Genomic DNA, 23,825 nt, shown 5'->3' with positions numbered 1-23,825 from the left:
TGAACAATGATTCTTTAATATCTAATAATCCATGTTCAGTTTTCCTCCATTACCTCAAAATTTTTTTCAGTTGAAATTTTCAAATCACAAGCCATAAAACATCTTCACATTGAATATGGTAGCTATGTCTCTTAAGTTTTTTTAATTCCTAGAAGTCACATACTTTTAATTTTTTTGAATTACACCCAAAAAACACCAGAAGTGCACACATTAAGTGATCAATGAATGTTTAAAAATGAACAGCCCATGTGACTACTACTTAGATAAAGATACAGAACATTACTAACACCTAGACATTTTCCAATCATTACATGTACACCTGCGTTCCAACATAGCCATTGTTCTATTATCATAGATTGATCTTGCCCATTTTTTCACATTATATAAATGCAATCATACAACATGTCATATTTTTGGTCTGGCTACTTTTGGGGAAATTCAACCACTTTTTAAAAAATCAATTTACTGAGATATAATTTGTATATAATTAACTGTACCCATTTATAGTGTGTCTAGTTCAATGGATTTTAAAAGAAGTATGCACCCATGAAACTACCCATGCCATCAAGATATGGAACATTTCTATTGCCATGAAAAGTTTACTCATGTCAGATTGCAGTTATTCCCTCCCACTGGACCCAGCTTTCAGGCAACAATTGATTTGTTTACTATCATCAGAGATTATTTTTCATTTTCTAGAATGTTTAATAATTGAATCATACAATATATACTCTTTTATGTCTGGTTTCATTGACCATAATGATTTGGAAAGTCATGTAGGTGGTTGCAAGTATTAGTAGTTTGTTTCCTTTTATCACTCAATGGTATTCCATTATATGGGCATTTTACATTTTGTGTTATTCATTCATTCTGTGTATTCATTTGTTACTGTTTACTTAAACGTTGTTTACAGATTTGGATTATTTTGCATGAAACTCCTTTCATTTGCATGAAACTGCTTTCATTCAATATTCATTTATTGAATGAATATTTGTGCACAAATATTTGTGTGGACATACTTTCATTTCTCTGGATAAATAAAAACTTTACAGTGAAATGCCTGAGTCATATATTATGGATATTTGTAAAATTTAAAGAAACTAACAGTTTTCTAAAGTGGTTGTACCTTTTTTTTTAAATTCACACTATCCCTTTATGAGCATTCCAATTGCTCTACATTCTTGCAAACCTTTGGCAAGGTCACTCTTTTAAATTTTAATTGTTCTAATGGGTGTGTATACTTATCTCTTTGTGGTTTTGGTTTGTGATTCTTGATGATATTGAACACCTCTTCATGTAGTTATTTGCCATTGATATAATTTCTTTTGTCCGGTGTTTTCAAATATCTGGCTTTGTTTTCTCCTTTTTTGTCGAGTTGTAGGAGTTCTTTATGTATTCTGGATACAAGTCCTTTCTCACATATGTATATTGCAGATATTTTCTTCTGTTGCAGGGCAGTGACTTTTAAAATGCAGAAGTTTTAAATGTTGGTCTATTATGTTTTTTGATCCTTTCTAAGGAATCTGAGTCTACTCCAAGTATACAAATATTTTTTCCCATGATTTCTTCTAAATGTGTGGTCTATGATATATTTTGAGGTAATATTTGTATATGGTATAAGGTAAGAGTCAGTATTCTTTCCTCTGGCCTTCCCCCCAGTATGAATATCTAGTTCTAGCACTATTTATCAAAAATATTCTATTCCATCATTGAATTGCCCTGACATCTTTGTCAAAAATCGATTAACCATTTATGTGTGGGTCTATTTCTAGACTATCCATCTGTTTACTTGATTAATTTATCTCTTCTTTCATTAATAACACACAGTTTTGGTTAGTGTGGCTTTATAGTCAGTCTTAAAATCAAGTAGTTTGAGTTCTCCAATTCTGTACTTATGTATTAAAATTGCCTTTGTCTGTTTTAGTTCATTTGCATTTCATATAAATTATAATCAGTTTGTCAGTTTCTACAAAAAGTCATGTGGTTTTGATTGGAATTGCATTGAATCTTTAGATTGAATTGTGAGAGAAATGCCATTTTGACAATATTGAATCTTTCAATCTTGAATATACTAAATCTTTCCATTTATTTAGTTCTATAATTTCTTTTTACAATGTTTTGTAGATTTTAGTGCAAAGGTCTTACATGGATTTCATGTTTTGGAGTGGCATAGTAATGGAATTATACTTTTAGTTTTATTTTCTAATTATTCATTGCTTATGTTAGAAATAGTATTGGTTTTTGTATGTTGCCTTCATAACCTTTGACTTGTTAAATTCATTTATTAGTTCTCTTAGTCTTTTTGCAGTTGTTTAAGCTTTTCTACCTACATGATAATGTCATCCATAAAGAAAGACAGTTTAACATTCTTTCTGATGTTTACTTAAAGTTTGTCTTTTGTGTTTTATTTTATTAATCCAGTCTGACAGTCTGTCTCTTAAGTTCTTATTTTGGTTTTAGGAAACCTATAATACATTCATTTGCCACCTATACTGTCTCCTCTTCTGTGTTATTGTTGCTGTGTAATGCAATCCCACCCCAAGACATTTTTAGTTTAAACGATCTTATTTATTTAGCACTTCCCCACATATTTACCCCAATCTGGTACTCTTCACTGCATTCCACATTCTGTGCTTTCATCTGGGAATGTTTTCTTCTGCCTGAATAATTCCCTCTAGTTCCTGTTAGTATTTCCTTTCATGTAGATTTTATTATCTTCTTTCAGAGAGATGTTAATTTTCTGTCAGGTGGATGCAGTATGAACAGGTCATGTTGATCTAATCAAGAAATGAGATTTTTCTTTTTTTTTCGAAGTTGTGTCTGGTTTATTTCCCATTTGTTCTAACAACTCAAGTCCTCAGAGTTTCTTAGCTGAGTGTCTGGGATGTTTACCATGGTCCTTTGTCCTTAGCAGGTTCTAAATTCCAGTGTTTGTCTTCCAATCATTTCTGGATTGACAAAATTATTCCTAAGCTATTTAGTCTCTTAGCAACTGATTTTTGCTCAGCTTCCCCCCCCCCCCCCACTCCCACTCCACACATTTGTAGCTTAGGGATGTGCACATATCTGGAGGGGATATTTGAATTGGGAATTTTGAGGTCACTTCTCTGTGGTCCCCCTTTCTCAGAAATCTTAGCCCCTCAAGTCCTAGCTGCTGCTTCTATAGCCCTTAACTTCAAGTTTTATCTCTTCAACACAGAGAAGCTGCTGCAAGCTATAGGTTGCTGCTTTCTACTTGGTGAATATCCCCACAATGCAAATTAACAGATGCCCTTAGGATAAAAAAGCTGCTGTAAATATAGGGCTGACTTTAATGAGCTTTCATTTCCTGCTTAAATCCTGGTTGCCTTGGTGGTTCTCCAATGCTTTCAAACAGTCTTATTTTTTATTCCATGCATCATTATAATTGTTTTCTGTTGGAGGATTAGTCTGATATAAGTTGCTCCTTCAGAGCCAGAAACATAACTCTTCCTTCCAGCTATGGTTTAAGAAAGGCACCTTCCACCACCATTTTTAAAGATGCCATTTGTTGAAAAAAAAAAAATAGGCCTTTTTTTCTCCATTTTTTCTCCTACACTTTGGATTGCTAATTATTTCCTTCTGATGCCATTGTTTGAATGTTTCTTTATTCCTCATATTTATAATAGATATTTACTTAGATTTAGAGGTTGTTAGGTAGTAGCATATCATAGGGGACACTGTGTATCTCCTACTGCATCACACCATGAGCCATAAAATACAGTCGTTCCCAAACTTGGCTTCACATTGGAATCATCCAACAAATGTTTAAATAAAGGGGAGAAAAAAACCCTGATGCTTGATTACTATCCCAGACATTATGGTTTAATTGATATGGAATGTGACCTGAACATTGGGATTTTTCAGAGCTGCCCCTGCCTCCTTCCCTGGCCAAGTGATGTTAATGTGCTTCAAAGTTTGGGAAACACTGATGTAATATCTGGTCATTCCACTTTTAGTTAGTTTATGATTGACTTATAGATTCAGGTGTTGTTAGTCTGATCCCTTCAATATCAAGTTCCGTATCAAGTTGTAAGCTAATGTTTTAGGAGCCATCTATGGTGGTTGCCTAGAACCATTATTTCATTAAGAGTTGCAGATGGTGATTTTCTAATTGTCATTCCTCATGCTCATATTAGTGTGGTTCCTTTATATGGAACTTTTGATTCCTAAATGTGGTCCATACAGGAAAGTTAGGGTAGATGCTTAACCATTTTCCTTTATTTATATATTTTCTGAATTGTGAGTTGGTACCCTAACAACTTCTAAAGGTGACCAATGATTATTTTTCATGCCATTATGAATTCATGGATTTTTATGCATTAGATCTGTTTCATTCTACCACCTTCAAAGTTCTTTTAATGTTGAAATTGATTGATCTTTGGTCAGTAGGAGCCCCTTTCAAGTTGGCTCCAAGTCCTTTTGACATGACTCTAGTAGGCTTTGATAGCTTCCTATGACAAACTTTCCTCATTCATCGTGTCCATTTCCTGTGTCAGATCTGCAATCTGCCATTTCTTCAAGAATCCCTGGTTTCTTTCAGTGAAAGGAAGTACTGAAGAGACCAAAATAGAGGAATTAAGTACAACCTTCTCCTTAACCCTCAGCCTTTTCCTCATTTCTCCCAGTTTATTTGGCCAAGATTCATAATAACAACATTCTTATTATTCCTGTTCTATCACATATTGCATGTGTGTCTTAGGGTACTTTACTTCCCTGTGCCTATGATCTCATCTGTAGAGTGGGGATGATAATTGAAATAACCCCGGCATAATTCTTGCAATTGGTTTTTTAATGGAGGGCCAACAGGATCACTCAGTGGGGGTTGCAGTAGTAGTAGTAGTGATATAGCCATAATGGTAGTAGTGATGGTGGCAGTTCCTTTTTTTCGACCAATTATTATGTGCCTACCATGTATAAGCATTGTGCATAGGCAGTGGGAATAATGGGAGGAGGAGGAGGAGGCCTCATACCAGTAGTAGTCTTTTATTTGTTTCAATAAGTAATTATGTGCAAGGTACCACGCTGGGCACTAGGGATGCAATGAGAGTTAAGACAGGTATAGTCATTGTCTTCCAGGAGAAGGACAAAAAACAAGTAAACTGGCAAATAAAAATTATTATTATTGATCCAAATTATTCCCTTAGACATTTCTCCAGGTTGAGGACTAAACTTCCAAATGGTTTCATGCCACCATCACAATGACTGCCTCACAGTGGTGCTGTCAAAACAGCCATATTGAAATGTCTTCTGTCCAAGTGTCCCATTCATATTGCTGAGCCACTGCATTTTTTTTCCTAAGTGCCTTTCCCCTGATGAGAATGACTTTTAATGAAAGGAGTCGCTGGCCATGGTTCAGAGGATCGAAACTGGGCCTTCCTTCTGCTTTCCTTTCCCTGGTGCTGCCCGGATTCCCAGGGAGCAACTGATTCATTCCCAAGCAACTCCTCCCCTCCTTGAAATGGAAAAGTGCTCTTCCCCTGGGCCTTGCCTCAGAGGAGTGGAAAGGTGCCATCAAAGGGGGAGTTTGTACAGAACCCCGAAGTAGGAAGCCACTTGGCTCTCTCTTTCACTTCAGAGTGAAAATGAGGTCACAGGATGTCCCCTTCCGTGAACAACTGAATAAAAGACCAAGGGAAAACCTCCTCGTGGCCTACAGCTAAAAGTGTTCTCATACTGTGAAGGAGTCACTTTTTGGCTCTTTGTGCAGTGGCCAAAAGACTGTCTCAGCGGGGTAGGAGTGCGGGAAGCCAGCAAGGTGAGATCCCTTATTCTCCTCTCATACTTAGGGAGATGCTTACTTTCTCCACCTGGAGAGAGTCTCTTCAGTGGAAAAGGAATAACATAGATTTTTCAGCTTCTCACCATTCCTGGTCCTTTGCTTCTTTTCTGACTGAATTACAATTGCCCAGACTTCTGCCTCCTCTTGGTAAGTAGACCAATACATAGGAATTAATCCAACTACCTATTGTGGCCAGCAGACTGTTTTAGCTGTAAGAGGTGCCCTACATCTGGTCTTTACCCTCAAAGATCTTGTTGTTCAGAGCAGAGGTAAAATTTGTTTATTCCACAAATCTTAACTGATTCTGCACAGGATTCCAGGACCAAAACAAAAACCCCGAAGTATTTGCAATCTGTCCCCTTAAAGTTTACAAACCGGCTCCCCTTGGGTATTTTACCCTAAGGCATGCCCTTCCATGGTATTATGGTCCTAAGTATAGGTTTTGTGTTAGGAGGTCTTGAGCTCAAATTCTGCCTTTGCAGATTACTCTGCAATCCTAGACAAGTTGCTTTACTCCTCTGAACTTTAGTCTTTTATCTGTCGCAAGAAAATGCTAAGTGTCGGTCAGATACCATACATTTATGAAGTGTCTGTGATGTTCCAGGAACTTCCTCCTTAGGTACAAGGGATGAAGTCAGGTAACAAACATACACAAAAATAAATGAGATGGTTTCAAATCTTGTTAAAATCATAAAGATAGATAGATAGAGCAGGGTAGCTGTGGAGGGAGTGATTAGCTGTGGAGGTGGTTGCGTGTAAAAAAAAAAAAAAGTTCAAGAAGGAGGGGGTGGCCAACTGTCAAATGCTGCTAAGTGGTTAAATGAAGGGAGACCTGAAATTGGCCCCTGGCTTTGGCAAGAAGTGGTTTGTTGATGACTTGTACTAGGGACATGCTATGAGTAGCCTTGAGTCTTTATATATTCATAATAAAGGGAGCATACATGGTGATTCTGGCTTTTTAAAGAATCTAAAGTGATGCTTTAAAGGAAATGGATCCTACAGTCAGGCTGAATGTAAGAACATTTGTAAAGAATTTTGAATTTCCGACAATAAATCGCATTACAGATAATAGGGGGAAACTAATGGCTGCCTACTAACTACTTTTTTAGGTTGTATTACTAAACTCTGCTGCAGCTTACCCAAATTGTCTTTCTCTTGGGGTGCCATTAAAACCATTTTTTTAAATTAAAATCTTGTTATGACGGAGAGCACAAAAATGACCAAGTCAGAACAAATCCCGATGACTTTTAAACATACATCAAAGCCAATGTTTACAAGCAGCATTTAGGGCTAATTAGGATGGCCCACTCTGGGTTTCTGGCACAGAGACGTGTGCTACTGAAATTCTTTTCCCCTTTTCCATTCATCACAGAGAAGTTTTCATCTTGTTGCTCATCTGCAGCCATCAGAGGAAACTCTGGCCACACAGCGTGGCCTCACTGGGAAGGAAAAACCAGTGTCGTTTCCCTGGGATAGGATGGGGAAAAAAGCAGCCAACTCCTATTGATTCCCATTTCTCAGACAGAGTGATGCCTTTAACACTGTGTAATGAAAGTTTTTATATGTGAGAGGGATTACCAACTTCGGGCTGTTATTGTGCTTTGATGTGCCCCAGAAATATTACAGTAGAAGTTATTAAAGAATAAATTGTGGACACAGACTGCTTTGCCCAAGCCACTTGTCGCTTTGGCCCTGGTCGATTTATGTGGCAGCAAATTTTCTCCTCCTCCTCCTCCTCCTCCTCCTCCTCCTTCTCAAATTTGTTAGCTTTTGGAAATGTTTCTCTGTTTTGGGTTTTGTTTGTAGAGAGAGCTGTGAGAGTAGATTGACAACCTTTTTCAGTTCAGAAAATGAGTGAAGCCTTGAAAATTAGTAACTGTACCAACCCATTTGTGTGGAAAGTGCACATCTCCTCACAACCCCCAACGTCAGCTTTTGCCCATTTTACAGGTAAGGAAAGTGAAGCTCAGAGAAGTCAGGACTCGGCCAATGTCACAATACTAATTGGATGCCCAATGGACGGGATGAAATCGGCTCATACTACTTGGAGTCTGGTATTTCCACTTAGAGCACAGCTGTCTCTGTGTCCACCCGGAGGGAAGGTTAAAATTGTTTAAAGCCTGGAAAGTGATGAAATATGAGGAAATCATGTGCTGGGAGACCAAGCATTCCCCAGCTTCCCACTGAACCGGAAATTGTTGGGGCACCACTCTGGGCCCAAAAACCTTTCCCTGGCAGCTGGGCTTGGTGTCCTCAGAGGCGTGCTGTGGCTCGTGGTGAAATCGTGCAGATGGAGACGGGACCGTGTTCAGGTGTGGGCTCATGGTTTCCCCTCGCTTATTCCCAAAAGCTGCATGACTGTGTTCCTGGGGAAGCTGAAGGTTTGTCAAGGGTCAGCTAGCATTTCTGAGTAGCTCTCCAGAACGCGAGGAGCGTACATCTCCCTTTCCCAAGTGATGGCAGACATAGTTACTGCAAAATAGCTCAAAAGATTTTTCTAAATTTGGATTGCTTTATCTGGCAACTTTTATTAATCTGAAGGACATGACCCAATTCCGTCTTTCTTATAATTCTGTTTCGATCCTTGATTATATAGTTTCTCAGGTCAAGAGGGTTGCAAGTATGTAAATATTACTTCTTTATACTTAAGTACAATTATTATTAATTGTGTTTTTTTAATGTCTTATTTATTTTTGAGAGAGAGAGACAGAGTACAAGCAGGGGAGGGGCAGAGAGAGAGGGAGACACAGGATCCGAACCAGGCTCCAGGCTCTGAGCTGTCAGCACACAACCTGACATGGGGCTCGAACTTGTGAACTGCGAGATCATGACCTGAGCCACCCAGGCGCCCCTATTCATTGTATTTCTAATGGTAACTAATGTTGATTGTGTGCTAACTGTGGGGCTAGGTATTATGCTAACAGCTTTACATTCATCATGAGATGTAATAGTTCTGTGATATGGCATCTTTTATTATTTTTCTTATACAGATAGAGAAACTGAGACTCAAGGAGGTTAAGTAATTTGCCCAGAGTATACAGCTAGTTAATGATGTGATCTGGATGTGGAATCAGGTGGTATGACTCCTACCTCATGTTCCTAACCACCATGCCTACTACCCTGCCATCTTAGTGCAGGTTAATAAGTTATCTGTGAGGATATTTTGAGCACATTTTCTTCCTATGAGTTAAAGTCCATTTTATTTATTTATTTTATTCCTGGAGATTGATTTTCATTTTAGGTTTGTGTTAATCTACATTTGGCATTTTCCAGAGGAGGCAACGAAACCTCAGAGCACTAGAATGTCAGCACAATGGCCAGGTCTTTGTACCCACTCCATCTTTCTTCTCTTCTATTTCACAGGACGTCCACTACTCAGAAAGAGAGAGAGTTCAAGGTCAAATTTCAAGGTTCTGTGCTATTGATAACTTGCTTAGTGTTCCAAGGCTATAGAAGCTGTGGTTCTTTGCTTTCTCGGGGTCTCGAAGGAAACTCTGTTATACTGTCTGAGAAGATGGTGAGGGAAATGAACAGGCTCCTAAAAGAAAGAGAACTTTCTTTTTAACTTTTTCCTAGATGACATAGAATGTTAGAAACAAGGCTTATTCACACTGAGGTGTGTACATGGGTTGAGAAAAAGATAAAGATACCAACAGGTATCTTTACATGTATATGTATTAGCTTGTTGTAGATATGCTATACATAAATTATATAAATTAATATATTAATAAATAGAAATTATCCCCAGGGAGTTCTTTTGATCAAGCTGAGAGACTTCGGATGTATTTTTCATCTGATTAATCTTGTCTGTAAATCACATCTGAAAGTCAGGACATGAATTTTGTGCCATTGTCACTACGTTTTGACCCTGAGGAAACTGTGTTTTTGCCCCACGTTTGGAGAAGCGGTGCCTTCCTACACCAACACCTGTTTATTCAGGTGAATCAAGACATCTGTGTGTGCCCAAACCAAAGACTTTGAGCCCTCTGGTCATGGGCCCAGTGCAACTTTCACTTTGGAGTTAAGACAGTTGTGATATTTTACCTGTCTGAGGAGATGTGCAGGTATATAAAACGTGCGCTGAAAGTGGTTCCTGTGGGGAAAAATGGTCTTTCAATCTTCCGTGGTACTTGAGAGATCAGAAGTCCTGCCAGAAATCAGAGAAGTCATCGTCACGCATCATTTTCCGTGGCTACTAGCCAGTCTTAGAGGACCCAACAGTTTGAGAATTAGGTAGCCCCTTGCAGATGCTTGTAGCTGTCAGCATGATTTCCCCCCACTGCTGGAAGTTCACAATTCTTTTCTGATGATAAAAAACAGCCCTGCTTCCCCCAGTTCTCCCCAACCGTGATCAACACATTCTGGTTGAATCTAGAGGCTTTGGCACAATACTTTCAATTTTAGAAGTTCTACCCATGGTGTTCAGTTTATGTGTCTCTAAATCCTACTAGAAGATGCTGCTGATTTGCCCAGGTCTGTGTGACTGTGTAATACAAACAATTCCAAGCAACAGCTACTAGTTTTCCATGCTTCCTCACAGAGGAAGCTGGGTTTTTGCGGTACAGAATGTAATTCATTGTTTGCCGTGCAAATGAGGAGAGTCATAGTTTTAAGATTGTTCTGAAGGAAAGGCACACTCTCTGCATAAGTCGTTGTCTGGGGGATGCTGTGTGACACATGCACGTGGTGGCATATGGCGGTGGTGGGTGGACCGGGGCCCGGTAAAACTTCAGAGACTATTTGATGGATTTCTCTGAGACTCTGAATTAGACAGTACCTCAGGAGATGAAAGCAGGGCATTATTCATAAGTTGTTCTCCCCTGCTAACTTCCACATTCTCCAAGGGTTAATTAATTTTTTTTTTCTTTATCCAGGGAACCCATCTCTGGGTTAGGTTTATGACAGGCTGATGGATGGACAGGTCGGGCAAGCGTAAGCATTTTTGCCATCTACCTTCTGTTTTTCTGCTTGGATCCTCCTGGTGTAAATCAAGATAATAATGAAACAGTGTAGGGGCGTTGGAAAGGCAGGCCCCTATTTTTAGGCTCCCTGGAAAATTTTCCCTTTATTTGATTTTGGTGGCTTCAGTCATATCTTCTAATACAGTTTCATACAAATGTAATCTGGCCTCCCCAGCCTAGTACAACTCAAATCAAAATGATATTATGCCTTTTCACAGCTGTAAATCCTTCCCCAAATTAAGGCTCTCAAACCTAATCTGCTAGAGGTCTACGGAGGAGGAGGGGAGCCCCAGCACCCCACTACGAACAGCATTAAGCATCTAATGACAACTTGACAGAGACTTTTATCTTTTGTCCCTGTGAAATAAAATCTTCAAAGTTATCTGCCTTTTCTTTGAAACTTAGCACAGGCTGTACTTGGCCAGGTGTCTCAAAGCTGATACCAAGAGGGCAAAGATTGAGAGCTGTTTTTTACCCACTTCTTTCTGGGCTGCCTTTTTTTATGACCTGGGAGGAAGTGAGGGTAAAATCTGAGATGTGGCTGCTTTCCAATAAGGTTAAAGACACAGAGTCATAGAATCCCAACAGAGACTAAAGCAGGAGATTGATGAATTAATTGAACCTACCAATTAACCAATGGATTAATTACTCTGTGCAAAGCAGAGTGAGATCAAGATAGGATGGGGTGGGAGGGGATGTTGGGCAAATTATAGGTGGCTAGAAAGATCAGAAAGCCAGAGATCTAGAGGAGGTGAAGTTCCTGGCAAAGCTCAACTGATGGTGTTAGGTATGTAAGTAGGGGACTTGGACAGGTCTGTAGGCAGGGCTGGTGTGGGGCTTGCTACGTAGGTGGACTTTAATACATAAGAGAGACACAGAGCCAAAACCTTAGAAATTTAGAACAGAGTTTCCAAAGAGGCTTCTTGTGGTGGTTCGATGCTACCGTTTTACCATTATTTCAGGAATTTTCTAGGACTTCTAGACCCAGTCATCTGAAGACAGGGCTCTGATGGCTTTGGGAAGAGATCTGATTCTCTCAGATCAAAGTAAGAGAACAAGCCTGCATCCTCTGATCAGCCAGGGTATTGCTAGGCGTTTGGGTCTTCCTGTGTACCAGGTGTGGGCTGATTTTTCAGAACCGTTTGCTTTCTTTTCAACAGCATCGTCTTTTGGAGTCAACTTCCTCACACTGCTTTTCATTCACATAACTGATATACCACACTCTGTTCTATGGTGTCAGCTACACATGCCAGAATATACCCCTTGGGTTTCCTGAGAAAATGAGCACAGACCTCCTGGCAAGAAGACTCTTGGGTTATTTTATCAATACACAGAATCCTTTAACATAGGTGTCAGGGTCCCAGTTTGAACCACTCTTTGGGAGGATACTTTCAGAAATGTACCATAAGACAAACTATTCTCTCATCACTTCCATCCCTCAGGCAGCCAGTATGGCAAAGGAAAAGGAGCAGATTACTGATACTATCATTCATTTGAAAAATATTTTCATTTGAAAAATTTGAAAAAATGTTTCAAGAGCAGCTATGAAGTATCTGGCAAGCCAGGTACTGTTTTAGGATCTGAGAATACTTGGTGAATAAAATAGCGTTCCTGCTCTCATTGATGGTCCTATTGTCCACTTTAAATGGGTTTTGTGTTTTAAAGATTGCAAGGAGCCTGGTGAATAAAATAGATCGCGTTCCTGCCCTCATTGATGGTCATATTGTCATCTTTAAATGGGTTTTGTGTTTTATTTTATTTTATTTATTTTAATTTTTTAAATGTTTATTTCTGAGACAGAGAGAGACAGAACATGAGTTGGGGAGGGGCAGAGAGAGAGGGAGACACAGAATCCAAAGCAGGCTCCAGGCTCTGAGCTGTCAGCACAGATCCCAACGCGGGGCTTGAACTCACAAACTGTGAGATCATGACCTGAGCCGAAGTCGGTCGCTCAACCTACTGGGCCACCCAGGCGCCCCTCGATTTTGTGTTTTAAAGATTGAAAGGATTTGGGCTTCTCGTCAGAGGGATGAAGAATGTATAGGCACATTATAGCAGCCAGCTAAGGCAACAGAAAGGACAAAGGAAAAACAGGAAAGGCATTATTTTGGAATGTGACCAGTGACAGTTACTTGGCTTTAAGGGACAAGAACTTATCAGAGAAGGGTACATTTGGCTAATCATTAGTATTTTTCCCCCTTTGAGGGAAAAAAAAATCTGCTTTAATATTAGGCATGAGTTTGGTCATGCTAAGCTAGCCTCTGCTTTGATAATAAGCAACTTCTAAGTCTCCAAGCTTAAAGAGAAGTTTATTGGAGTTCCATTTCTGAAATGACAGTGTGAGGCAGTTCACAGACCTATTCCCCAGCAAAACAACCATAACTGGTAAAAATGATAAAAAGAAACCCAACCATTTAAAGTCTCTGGAATTCTCCTAACCATATGCAGCAAACGAATATTTAAGAAAATATACTAAATCTTGATAAGAGCAGCAAGGGTCTATGGCATTTGAACCATGACCTGCTCCTCCTCCTCCCCACCACATTCTATCCAATGCAGCCAGATGGAAGCTCCATGTTGGGCAGATGGAGCCAAGATAGAGCTTACTTTCCCGTTAGCTCTCAGTCAAGGGATGTGGTGTCTCATTAAAAGGGGCAGGCCACCAGCATTTCTCATCCCATCCAGGTCTGATTTACAGAAGCTAAATTCCTGGTGAATGTAGCTAACAGGTTAGAGACCACTTTCGTTCACCCAGCCCATACACATGGGATGGACACTCTACTGCAGATATGGCAGCTGAGAGTACTGAGATACAGATTACCCTTGCTTAGCTTCCTGGAAGGGGAGAGGTTCCATTCTGGGAGAGGCAAATCAAGAATACCAAAAAATGACCACCTCTAACCAGTACCCTGCTCACAAAGCAAGGGTGTCTTTCCATTCCCCAGTTCCAGAGCAGTGGCTCAGAGATTTGCTAGGGAGAGAGGCAGGCTAAAAGAAAAGAGAGCTCTAAAACTCAAACCAAAGGAGCTCAATTGATATGAAACAGTGTGGGGAATTTCAAGTCTAAGGGTGCTCTCCAAACCAACAGAGACTATGGTGATAAGCAGTTAAGAGAAGGTTCATAACTCAATGTTAGCAGTAGCCTAACCATACCTCACTTAGTTTACCAGATATTATCAGGGAAGATCTGTCCTCCTGAAGCCAGAAAAAAATAAAAAAAACAAAAACAAAAACACCAAAACCCAACAAAACTGGCCTCAAAAGTATCCCCCACCCCCAGCAAAAGAGTCTGAATTTAATTGGATCACACTGTGGAGCAATTTATGCCCCTCCTGGGGTGTTATCAAATCCAATAGGACAAGCAGCTGGAAATTAGTGAAACCTAATGGTGGGATGTGATAGTAAATGATGCAGACAGTTTAGGAGATCATGGGAGAAGAGAAACAGATGAGGGAAAAAAATCAAAAAGAACCTTGAATGCACAGTCTTCTCCAGTGTACATGGAATGTTCTCCAGGTACACCATAAAACAAGCCTCAAAAAATCTAAAAGGTTGTAAATTATGTAAAGTATGTTCTTTGGGCACAATAGTGTAGAATTACAAAACAATAAGAGAAATTTATGAAATTCATAAATACATGGAGATTAAACAGTATACTTTTAAAAAGCCAATGGGCCAAAGAAGAAATCATAAGGGAAATTACAAACAAAACAAAACAAAACAAAACCTTTTTGATAAGTGAAGACACAGCCTACCAAAGCATATGGAATACTACTAAATGCTTTGAGGGCATGTAGATAGCTCTTAACATTTACATTATATATATATATTAAATATATATATAATTATATATAATTATATATATATTTAATATATATATAAAGATCTCAAATCAGTAATCTATTCTTTCACCTTAAGAAATTGCAGAAACAAAAGCAAAATTAACCCAAAGTAAACAGAAGGATAGAAATAAGGATTAGAGCAGAAGTAAATAAAATAGAAAATCAAATAAGCAAAATTTCTTTCTTTGAAAAGATCGGCAAAAATGACAAACCTTTTTCTCAACTGACCAAAGAGAAAAGAGAGAAGACTCAAATTACCAAAATCGGACATGAAAGAGGGGACATTACTACTGACCTTATAGAAAGAAACAAGTATTATAAGGTAATATCATGAACACATGTATGCCAACAAATTAGATGAAATGCACAAAATGCTCAAAAGATAAAAACTGCTAAAACTGACTCGAGAAGAAATATGAAATAGGAGTAAACTCATAACAAGTAAAGAGATTGAATTAGCAATTTAAAAATGACCCACCAAGGAAAACCCAGGCACAGATAGCTTTACTAGTGATTCTACCAAACATTTAAAAAGAGTTAATACCATTTCTTCATACACTTTTCAAAAAATGAGAAGGAAAGTGCACTTTGTCTGCATTCTATGAGGCCACTATGAAGATATGACAAGGAAAGAAATCTACATACCAATATCTCTATGGAATATAGACACAAAAATCCTCAACAAAATACTAGCAAATCAAATCCAGTAACATCTAAAATGAATTATACATCATGACCAAATGGGATTTAATGCAGGAAAGCAAGTTTGGATAAATATCTGAAAATCAATTAGTATAATATACCTTATCAGTAGAATAAAAGAAAGCACATTATTATATGAATAGATGCAGAGAAAAATATTTTTAAAAAATACTTCTTTATGATAACAATAGTCAATAAACTATGATAGTAGGGAACTTCCTTAGCCTGATAAAGAGCATATGCTAAAACCTCACAGTTAACATCATAATTAATGGTGAAAGACTGAATGCATTTCCTCTAAGATCAGGAAGGAGACAAAGATATTTGCTCTCATCACTTCCATTCAATATTGAACTGGAGGTTATAGTCAGGGCAGTTAGGCAAGAAAAAGAAATAAAAAGCATCCAGATTCAGAATGAAGAAAAGCTATTTCTTATTTGCAGATGACATGATCTTGTATGTACCAATCCTAAGTATCCACTAAAAAACTATTAAAAATAGTAAACAAGTTCAGAAAATTTGCAGGATACAATATCAATATACAAAAACAATTGTATTTCTATACTCTGGCAAATGAACAATAAGGAAAAGAATTAAGAAAAAAATTATTTACTGTGACATCAAAAAGAATAAAATACTTAGGGATAAATTTAACAAAATAAGTGTAAAATTTTAATCTGAATCTATATAACGTTGTTGAAGAATCATGTATTGGAAATAATAGTGTTGAAATGGCAGTAGTCCCTGAAATGACCTACAAAATGAATGCAGTCCCTATCAGAGTCCCAGCTGGCTTCTTGGCAGAATTGACTAAAATAATGATGAAGGACTTCTTGATTTCAAAACTCACAAATCTATAGTAATCAGGATAGTGTGCTACTGGGATAGACATATAGTTCAATGGAGTGGAATTGAGAGTCCAGAAATAAACCCTCATGTTTACTGTGAATGATTATCAACTAGTCTGCCAAACAGTTCAATAGAGAAAGAATAATATTCTCCACAAATTATATGTACAAATGTATATCCACATGCCAAAGACTGAAGTTGGAACCCTACCTCACACTGTATTCAAAAATTACCTCAAAATTGATCAAAGACCCAAATGTAAAGGCTAAAGATGTAAAACTCCTAGGAGAAAACATAACCATGAGTCTTCTTGACTTTGGATTAGGCAGTGATTTTTTTTGATATATTAAAAGCATTAGCAACAAAAGGAAAAATAGATGAATATCATTGAAATTAAAACTTTTGTGCTTTAGAAGTTTCCATCAAAAGAGTGAAAAGCTGGTCCACAGAATAAGAGAGAATACTTACACATGATATATCTGATAAGGGAGTTGTATCTAAATATACAATGTAATATATATGTGTGTAGTGTATATTCATGTGAAATCTATAAAATATCAAATATATATAATAATTTAGAGACAACCCAACTAAAAATGGTCAAAGGACCTGAATAGATATTTATCCAAAAAGGATATATAAATACTCAATAAGATCATAGGAAGATGCTTAAAATTATTAGCTATCAAGGAAATGCAAATCAAAACCACAGTGAGACAGCACATCACACTCACCGGAATGGTTATAAACAAAAGGAGGATGTAGAGAAATTGGAACCCTTATACACTGCTGATGGGGAAGTAAATTGGTTCAGAAACTTGGGAAAACAGTTACTAAAGAGGTTAAATATAGTGATATCATATAATTTAATAGTTCCACTCCTAAATATACATTCAAGAGATATGAAAATATGCATGCATACAAAAACTTGTACATGAATGTTCATAACAGTATACTTGTCAAAAAGTAGAAACAACTCAAGCGTTCGTCAACTGATGAGTATGTAAATAAACTGTGGTATATCCTTTCAATGGAATATTATTTGGCAATAAAAAGAAATTAAACACTGATGCTTACTACAACATGGATGAACCTTGAAAACATTATGTTAAGACAGAGAAGCTCATCAAAACTGACCACACGTTGGACAATAGAAAGCCCTAGTCATGTGTATCATGAGCATACTTAAAATTGTCAACATTGCTTAGTAACTTCCTTAATAATCTATATGCCCAGTTATTATTCTGCCATTTTGCTAGTTTATTATTTGTCTCCATGATAAACTCCTCTCCCATCCTCCTAAAATATTTAACTTTCTGAATCATAGTCAAATCAATCCTGGTTCTCCATTCAGGTTCCTATATTTTCCTGAGACTCTGTACCAGCTTCCTAACTTGGCCCCCTGGCCTTTTGTCCAGTTCCACTCAAGCATATAGCTGCTGTAAGAACTTTCTAAACTTTGTCAGTCCTCTGCCTAAGCTCTCCAGATTTCCATCTATCACTGTCAAGATGACACCAAAGCTTGTCAAGCTGCTCATCTCTCACCGCTCCTTGCTTCTTGCTTTATGTTCTGGCAGTACTAAATTGCATGAAGTTCTCTGCATACCCAGACTCCTGACTACACTAAGGCTTAGCCAAGACAGCTCTTCAGACCATGTTGTGGCTGAGTTTCTCTCTCCATTACTTGAACTGCCTTAACCATGTTTTGGTCCAACTATTCTCTATGTGTTATAGGATTAAAAAAAATAACAGCAACAAAAACTGTCTCATTCATTATTTTGCAACACACTGCCTGGTGTATAGGAGATACTGAAAGAAGAGGGGAGGGGAGTGAGGCAGAGAGGGAGATATTGATCCTGAGAGAAGACTTGCATTCCCTCCACCTGGCATCGGGCAAGTTAAGACCAATCAAGTGGGACAGATCTGTAGGTAGGCAGTGCTCTCCTGAAGACACTCCATAAGGAGGACTTTGTTGCTCTTTTCAGAATTTTACCACCATGAGGATCCATTTCTAACTACCGTTCCATTCATATTTCACCAGTATTATTATATCATGCTTGTTCTTCTGTTCTGAGTAAACTGAATCTCTGAAGCTTCCAATGTCTTTCACACAGTAGTCCTTCATAAGTCAGAAAGGTTCTGGGTTTAAACATTGGTATCTGCCATTGAGTGATACATTTTAGGGCAGAACACAGATGATAAGGACATACAGTTTGCAGCCAAAATGGAGTGGGATCTAAATCCTGATTCTATCCTCTATTAGCTTTGGGACTGTAGCTAGATAACTTGATTTCTCTGAAGTCAGGATTTCTCATCTGTAAAATGAGAATATATATTTACGTAGGTATTACATAGAATTAAATGAGCATGCTACTTAACACAATTGTTTTTCAAGTCAGGAGGAGTTTTGCTTGGTACTGGGAATACAAGCATGGTCCTTTAGTCAGAAGAGGCTAAACTTTGGTATCAAATAGATGCAGCTATGCAACTATATAACAGAATACAGGGTTATTTCTCACTCATGTAACAGATTAATGAGTATTTGTTGGGCGTCTACTATGTGCACCGGGTGCTGGGTTAGGCACTGTAGATGGGGCCTTGCCTAAGATAGGCAAAGTCTCGCAATGCTCCTGGATGGGCTGCCTAGGGGAAAGGCTACTTGCAGCCACTTGCAGGTTAACATCCCTGCTGACAACAGCAACATCTCCAACTCATGGGTGAGGATCCCTTCTGAATTATCTGTTGGGTCTCTGCCTGGTTGGGCAGATGTGTCTCATGGGACAGTTAGATGGGTAGGTTACATGGAAAAAGAGAGGATACTTTTCTAGAGCACAGGGCTCAGAAATGGTAAAGGCAGTAACTACTGATAAAGTCTTGGGATGATATACTTTTTCAGCCCTTGCAGCACACAGCTTCCCCTTTCTCATGAGCTTCCCACCTTAAAGCAGGCATGCCTTCTCTCTAATCCCCTCCCCCTAAAAGAAAACCCAGAAATCCAAATGAACAACAATAGAATAAACCCCTGAGAACATCAGGGGTCTTAAATCCTCATGAAGTATGAGTTCCAATGCATGAATCCAATCAGCCCAGGCTGAGGTGTTGACATTGGATTTATTTGCATGACTTAATAGCTTATTTCACAACCCACTCAAAAGCTCCTTTTTCCATTGAATTGTGATTATTTTGCTATACTCCCTGTGGATGAAATTCATATAAACACTGGATTTACTATATATTCCCCTCTGCCTTTCCCTCACTTAACAGTGTTAGTCCTGTCCACCTAATGACAAAAACAGTTTCCTAAGCAACTGAGCACCACATTGTGTAAAAACCCTGTCTACAATTTTACCTTTAAGCAATCCATGTGATTAAACGAGGTTCACTTTAAGGAAAGGGAAAGATGCAGCCCTAATATTGACTAAGATATGGATATGATCCTGTCCTTGTTGGATGAAAATGGCATTTTCAGCCAATTGGGACTGTGATAAAAGGGCCAGTGGGTGCTTGTTAACTGTTGAAGGTACTTTGGGATGGTACCATGAGATTTGGAGGCTTGACTGGGTTTTGATTTTCAGCTCCATTACCAGTGATTCAGATTATTTTGAGCAAGTTATTTAACCTCCATGAACCTCAGTTTTCTTGCCTCTAAAATGGAGTTAACAATCCCTACAGTGTGTATCACCCCAGGGGCTAAAATCATTAGTAAATATGAAAAGCGTTATTCACCATATACAATGGACACTCCATTGGTATACTGCCTGTGTAGTCAAATGGTCAATTTTCTCTACAGTTTAACTGTCAGACCATGTAGCTGTCTTTTTTTAATGTGTGTATGTATTTTTGGGAGAGACAGAGCTTGAGCAGGGGAGGGACAGAAGAGAGGGAGGCACAGAATCTGAAGCAGGCTACAGATAGCCTGTACAGATAGTCTGGTGATAGCACAGAGTCTGACACAGGGCTCAGACTCATAAGCCATGAGATCATGACCTGAGCTGAAGTCAGATGTTTAACCAACTGAGCCACCCAGGTGCCCCCAAATTAAAAGATCTTTTTAGAGAAGTTTTAGATTTATAGAAAAATTGAGCAAACAGTGCATAGTTTTCATCATGGTCCTCACTTCCCCTGTCATTGTGTTAGTATGAGAGGCACATTTATTACAGATGATAAGCCAGTTTTGATTTATTATTATTCACTAAAGTTTGTCATTTTCATTAGGATTCACTCTTAGTATTGTGTATTCTATGGATTTTGACAAATGTTTAATGCCATGTATCCAACACTATAGTGTCACACAGAGTAGTTTCATTTCCCTAAAAATCCCCTTTTCCCCATCTATTTATCCTTCCCTTCTTTCCCCTGAACCCTGGCAACCACTATCTCCGTAGTTTTGTCTTTTCCAAAATGTCATGTAGTTGGAATCATACATTGTGTAGGCTTTTTGGATTGGTTTCTTTCACTCAGTAATATGCATTTAAGGTTCCCCCATGTCTTTTCATGGCTTTAAGGCTCATTTCTCTTAGCACTGAATAATATTCTCTTGTCTGGAGGTACCAGTTTGTTTATCCACTTAGCTACTGACGGATATCTTAGTTGCATCCACGTTTTGGCAATTATGAATTATGAGTTTTAGCAATTATGATTTTAACAATTTAAAGCTGCTTTAAACATTTGTTTGAAGGTTTTGTATATACATAAGTTTTCAACTCATTTGGATAAATATCAAGGAATATGGTCGTTGGATCATTTAGTAAGAATATGTTTAGTTTGAAAGAAACTGCCAGACTCTCTTGCAAAGTGGCTATAGCATTTAGCATTCCATCTAGCAATAAATGAGAGTTCCTATTGCTCCATACCCTCTCCAGGTTTTGGTGGTGTCAGTGTTTTGGATTTTCATCATTTTAATAAATGTATAATGGTATCTCATTGTTATTTTAACTTGCCATTCACTAATGACTTCTGATGTCATCTTTTCATATGTATATTTGCCATCTGTTCTTTGGTTAGTGTCTGTTCAAGTGTTTTGCCCATTTTTTAGTTGGATAGTTAATTTTCTTATTGTTGAATTTTAAGAGTTCTTTGTTTATTTTGGATAACCGTTCTTTATCAGATGTGTCTTTTGCAAAGGTTTTGCTCTAATCTGTGGCTTGTCTTCTCATTCTCTTGTCAGGGACTTTCATAGAACAGAAGTTTTTAATTTTAATGAAGTCCAGCTTATCAATTATCTTCTTCATGGATCATGCCTTTGATGTTCTATCTAAAAAGTCATCACCATACCCAAGAACATCTAGCTTTTCCCCTATGTTATTTATAGGAGTTTTATAGTTTTATTGCCTTTGCTCCTTTGTCAAAGATCACGTGACTATATTTCTGTGGTTCTGTTTATGGGCTCTCAATTATCCCCCACTGATCTATTTGTCTGTCCTTTTGCCAATACCACACTGTCTTGGTTATTGTAGATTTGTAATAAGTCTTGAAGTTCAGTAGTGTCAGTCTTTTGACTCTGCTGTTCTTTGATACTGCGTTGGATATTCTTGATCTTTTGCCTTTCCATATAAACTTTCGAATCAGTTTGTTGGTATCCACAAAATAGCTTGCTGGGATTTTTATTGGGTTTTCCCTGAATCTGCAGATTAAGTTGGGAAGAACTGACATCTTGACAATATTGAGTGTTCCTATCAATTTATATGAAATCTCTCTCTCTCTCTCTCTCTCTCTCGATTTGCTTTGATTTCTTTCAGAATCAGAGTTTCCTAGTTTTTCTCATATGTATCTTGGACATATTTTGTTTAATTTATATCTAAGTATTGCATTTTTTGATATTAATGTAAACGGTATTGTGTTTTTAATTTCAAATCCTGTACCTCTGCTATAGTCACTTACTACTTTCAAGAGACTATTGCTTGTATAATTCAAACAAAAATCAAAAGGGATGGAGGGGAAAGTGATTCGGCATACTTACACACATCATAATCATTAAATGTGATGAAATATTTTGACACCTGGTGTGGCTTTTGTGAATTTGCATTGTGGTTTAGAATTACTTTTTATATTTGAAAATACGCTTACTCATATAGTGAATTAAATAGAGCAAACACCAACACAACTGGGGTGAGTTTATAAGAGATGCGATGTTAATAGGTCCTATAGACATTCAAACAGGTGACAATATAGTATATACATATTTAAGTCAACTAACATGCAAATAAAGCGCGTGAAAAAGAAGAATCTTGGCAATGGCAGTTTCCATAATTGTGACTCAGTGGCAAGGGTGTTAGTAACTCAGAGATAGATTACCGTTTCAATACAGAAAGCAGGGCCATATTGAATTAACCACTCCACTCTAACCCACTCTTAGTGTACAACAGTGAAAAAGATCTCATTTGCACACACTTATGTGACTTCTAGGGCTAACTTCACCATCTCTTCACTTTCCACATCTCACTGTTTTCTCATTGGCTGACTCCAGTGAGTCAGGGAAGGGTATTATTCTGGGAAACGTAATCCCCACTATCAACTTTGCATTGTAGATTGCAAAGGAGTTGGTGATTCTTGGTTGACAACAGATCATTCAGCACATCTATGTTACTTGTTTCTGTGACTGGACATCCTTTCCTTGCAATTTTGGCTTCTCCAAAGTCTGTTTTTTTCTTTCATATATGTACAAATGATTTTTTACATACAACTTTACCTGACATTCCCTATAAAGTGACTAGATAAGTTATATCACTTTTTATAGTCTTGAATCATGCTCTTTGTCTACCTCTTATATTATGCAGTCACATTTATCTTTGTACACAAGTCTGCAAAAGGTCTTCTTTCCCTATTGGATTACAAGGCTCTTGGAGGCAGAGATGATCTCTTTTATAAAGTCTGCATATGCCTCATATCATCTGGAAGAGCATTGTGCACATAGTAGGTACTAATCAAATATTTGCTTAATTAATTAATGGATAATATCACTTAAAATATTGCTGTTATGATCAATGTAACCCGCTGTGTAAGTAAATTGGACCATCACTTTGCTGTAATGACTGTAACTAAAATGAATATGCCATTTAAAATTTTGATTTATTAGGCTCTTTTTACTGCTGCTCTTTTACTGTAGTAGCCTGGTGGTTTGCACTGGTCATTAACTTTCAGTCTAGAGTCATGAAACCTTAGTCCAGACTTGGTACATTCAGCCTGCAGAATCGCATTTCCTATATGATCATACCTTGCATGTCTGAGAGCAGTTGAATGTCTCCTCTAATGATTCTAGAACACTGCAGTGGATGACAAATTACTGGTGTCTAATATTATATGATTGGTAAATGACTGTTATGTGCTTTATTTCTGTCCCTCCAGGAAGGCTAGATTATTCCCAAATAGAAGATTGCCATATGAAAATGCCAATATTTACTCTCTGTTGATACAAGGTAACAATTCAGGAGCAGTCATTTGATATAAGACACTCATGATTTTTTACAAATCGATAACTAGTTAGGAAGAATGGCTCTCTGAGGCACCCCGTTATGATGGGGTTGACCTTCAGGTCCAATCAGGTGGGTTTCACACAGAATTTCTGTGCTGTCAGTCCACATTATAGTCAGACTAGAATGGGCGTTTGGTTTTATCTTGGCTCCAAATTGATACGAGTTATTTTTAAATCTCAGACTAACAATTCTATTTCCA

At 37.9% G+C, this 23,825-nt stretch overlaps 1 protein-coding gene and 1 long non-coding RNA gene across 14 annotated transcripts in view; one reads left to right on the top strand and one right to left on the bottom strand.

Moving 5' to 3' along the window:
- Window positions 1-2,898, bottom strand: part of LOC122236686 — a 61,648-nt gene extending 58,750 nt beyond the window's left edge. For all 4 annotated transcript variants that reach the window (XR_006214878.1, XR_006214879.1, XR_006214877.1 and 1 more), the window contains exon 1: window positions 2,596-2,898. This is a non-coding gene — a long non-coding RNA (uncharacterized LOC122236686). The remainder of the gene's footprint in view (window positions 1-2,595) is intronic.
- Window positions 1-23,825, top strand: part of FHIT (fragile histidine triad diadenosine triphosphatase) — a 1,407,272-nt gene that overhangs the window by 534,335 nt on the left and 849,112 nt on the right. For 3 of the 10 annotated variants that reach the window (XM_042979317.1, XM_042979309.1, XM_042979318.1), the window contains exon 1: window positions 10,674-10,732. The exons of 6 other annotated variants lie outside the window; for them this stretch is intronic. In XM_042979317.1, the coding sequence (XP_042835251.1) occupies window positions 10,714-10,732 (19 nt within the window). In that variant the 5' untranslated portion in view covers window positions 10,674-10,713. Of the gene's footprint in view, window positions 1-5,689; window positions 5,777-10,673; window positions 10,733-23,825 lie in introns of those variants that run through there. One more of the 10 variants, XM_042979316.1, reaches the window with a different exon arrangement.

The sequence above is a fragment of the Panthera tigris genome, chromosome A2 (genome assembly GCF_018350195.1).
Source record: "Panthera tigris isolate Pti1 chromosome A2, P.tigris_Pti1_mat1.1, whole genome shotgun sequence".
Classification (NCBI taxonomy): domain Eukaryota; kingdom Metazoa; phylum Chordata; class Mammalia; order Carnivora; family Felidae; genus Panthera; species Panthera tigris.
This window is presented reverse-complemented; position numbering and strand designations above follow the sequence as displayed.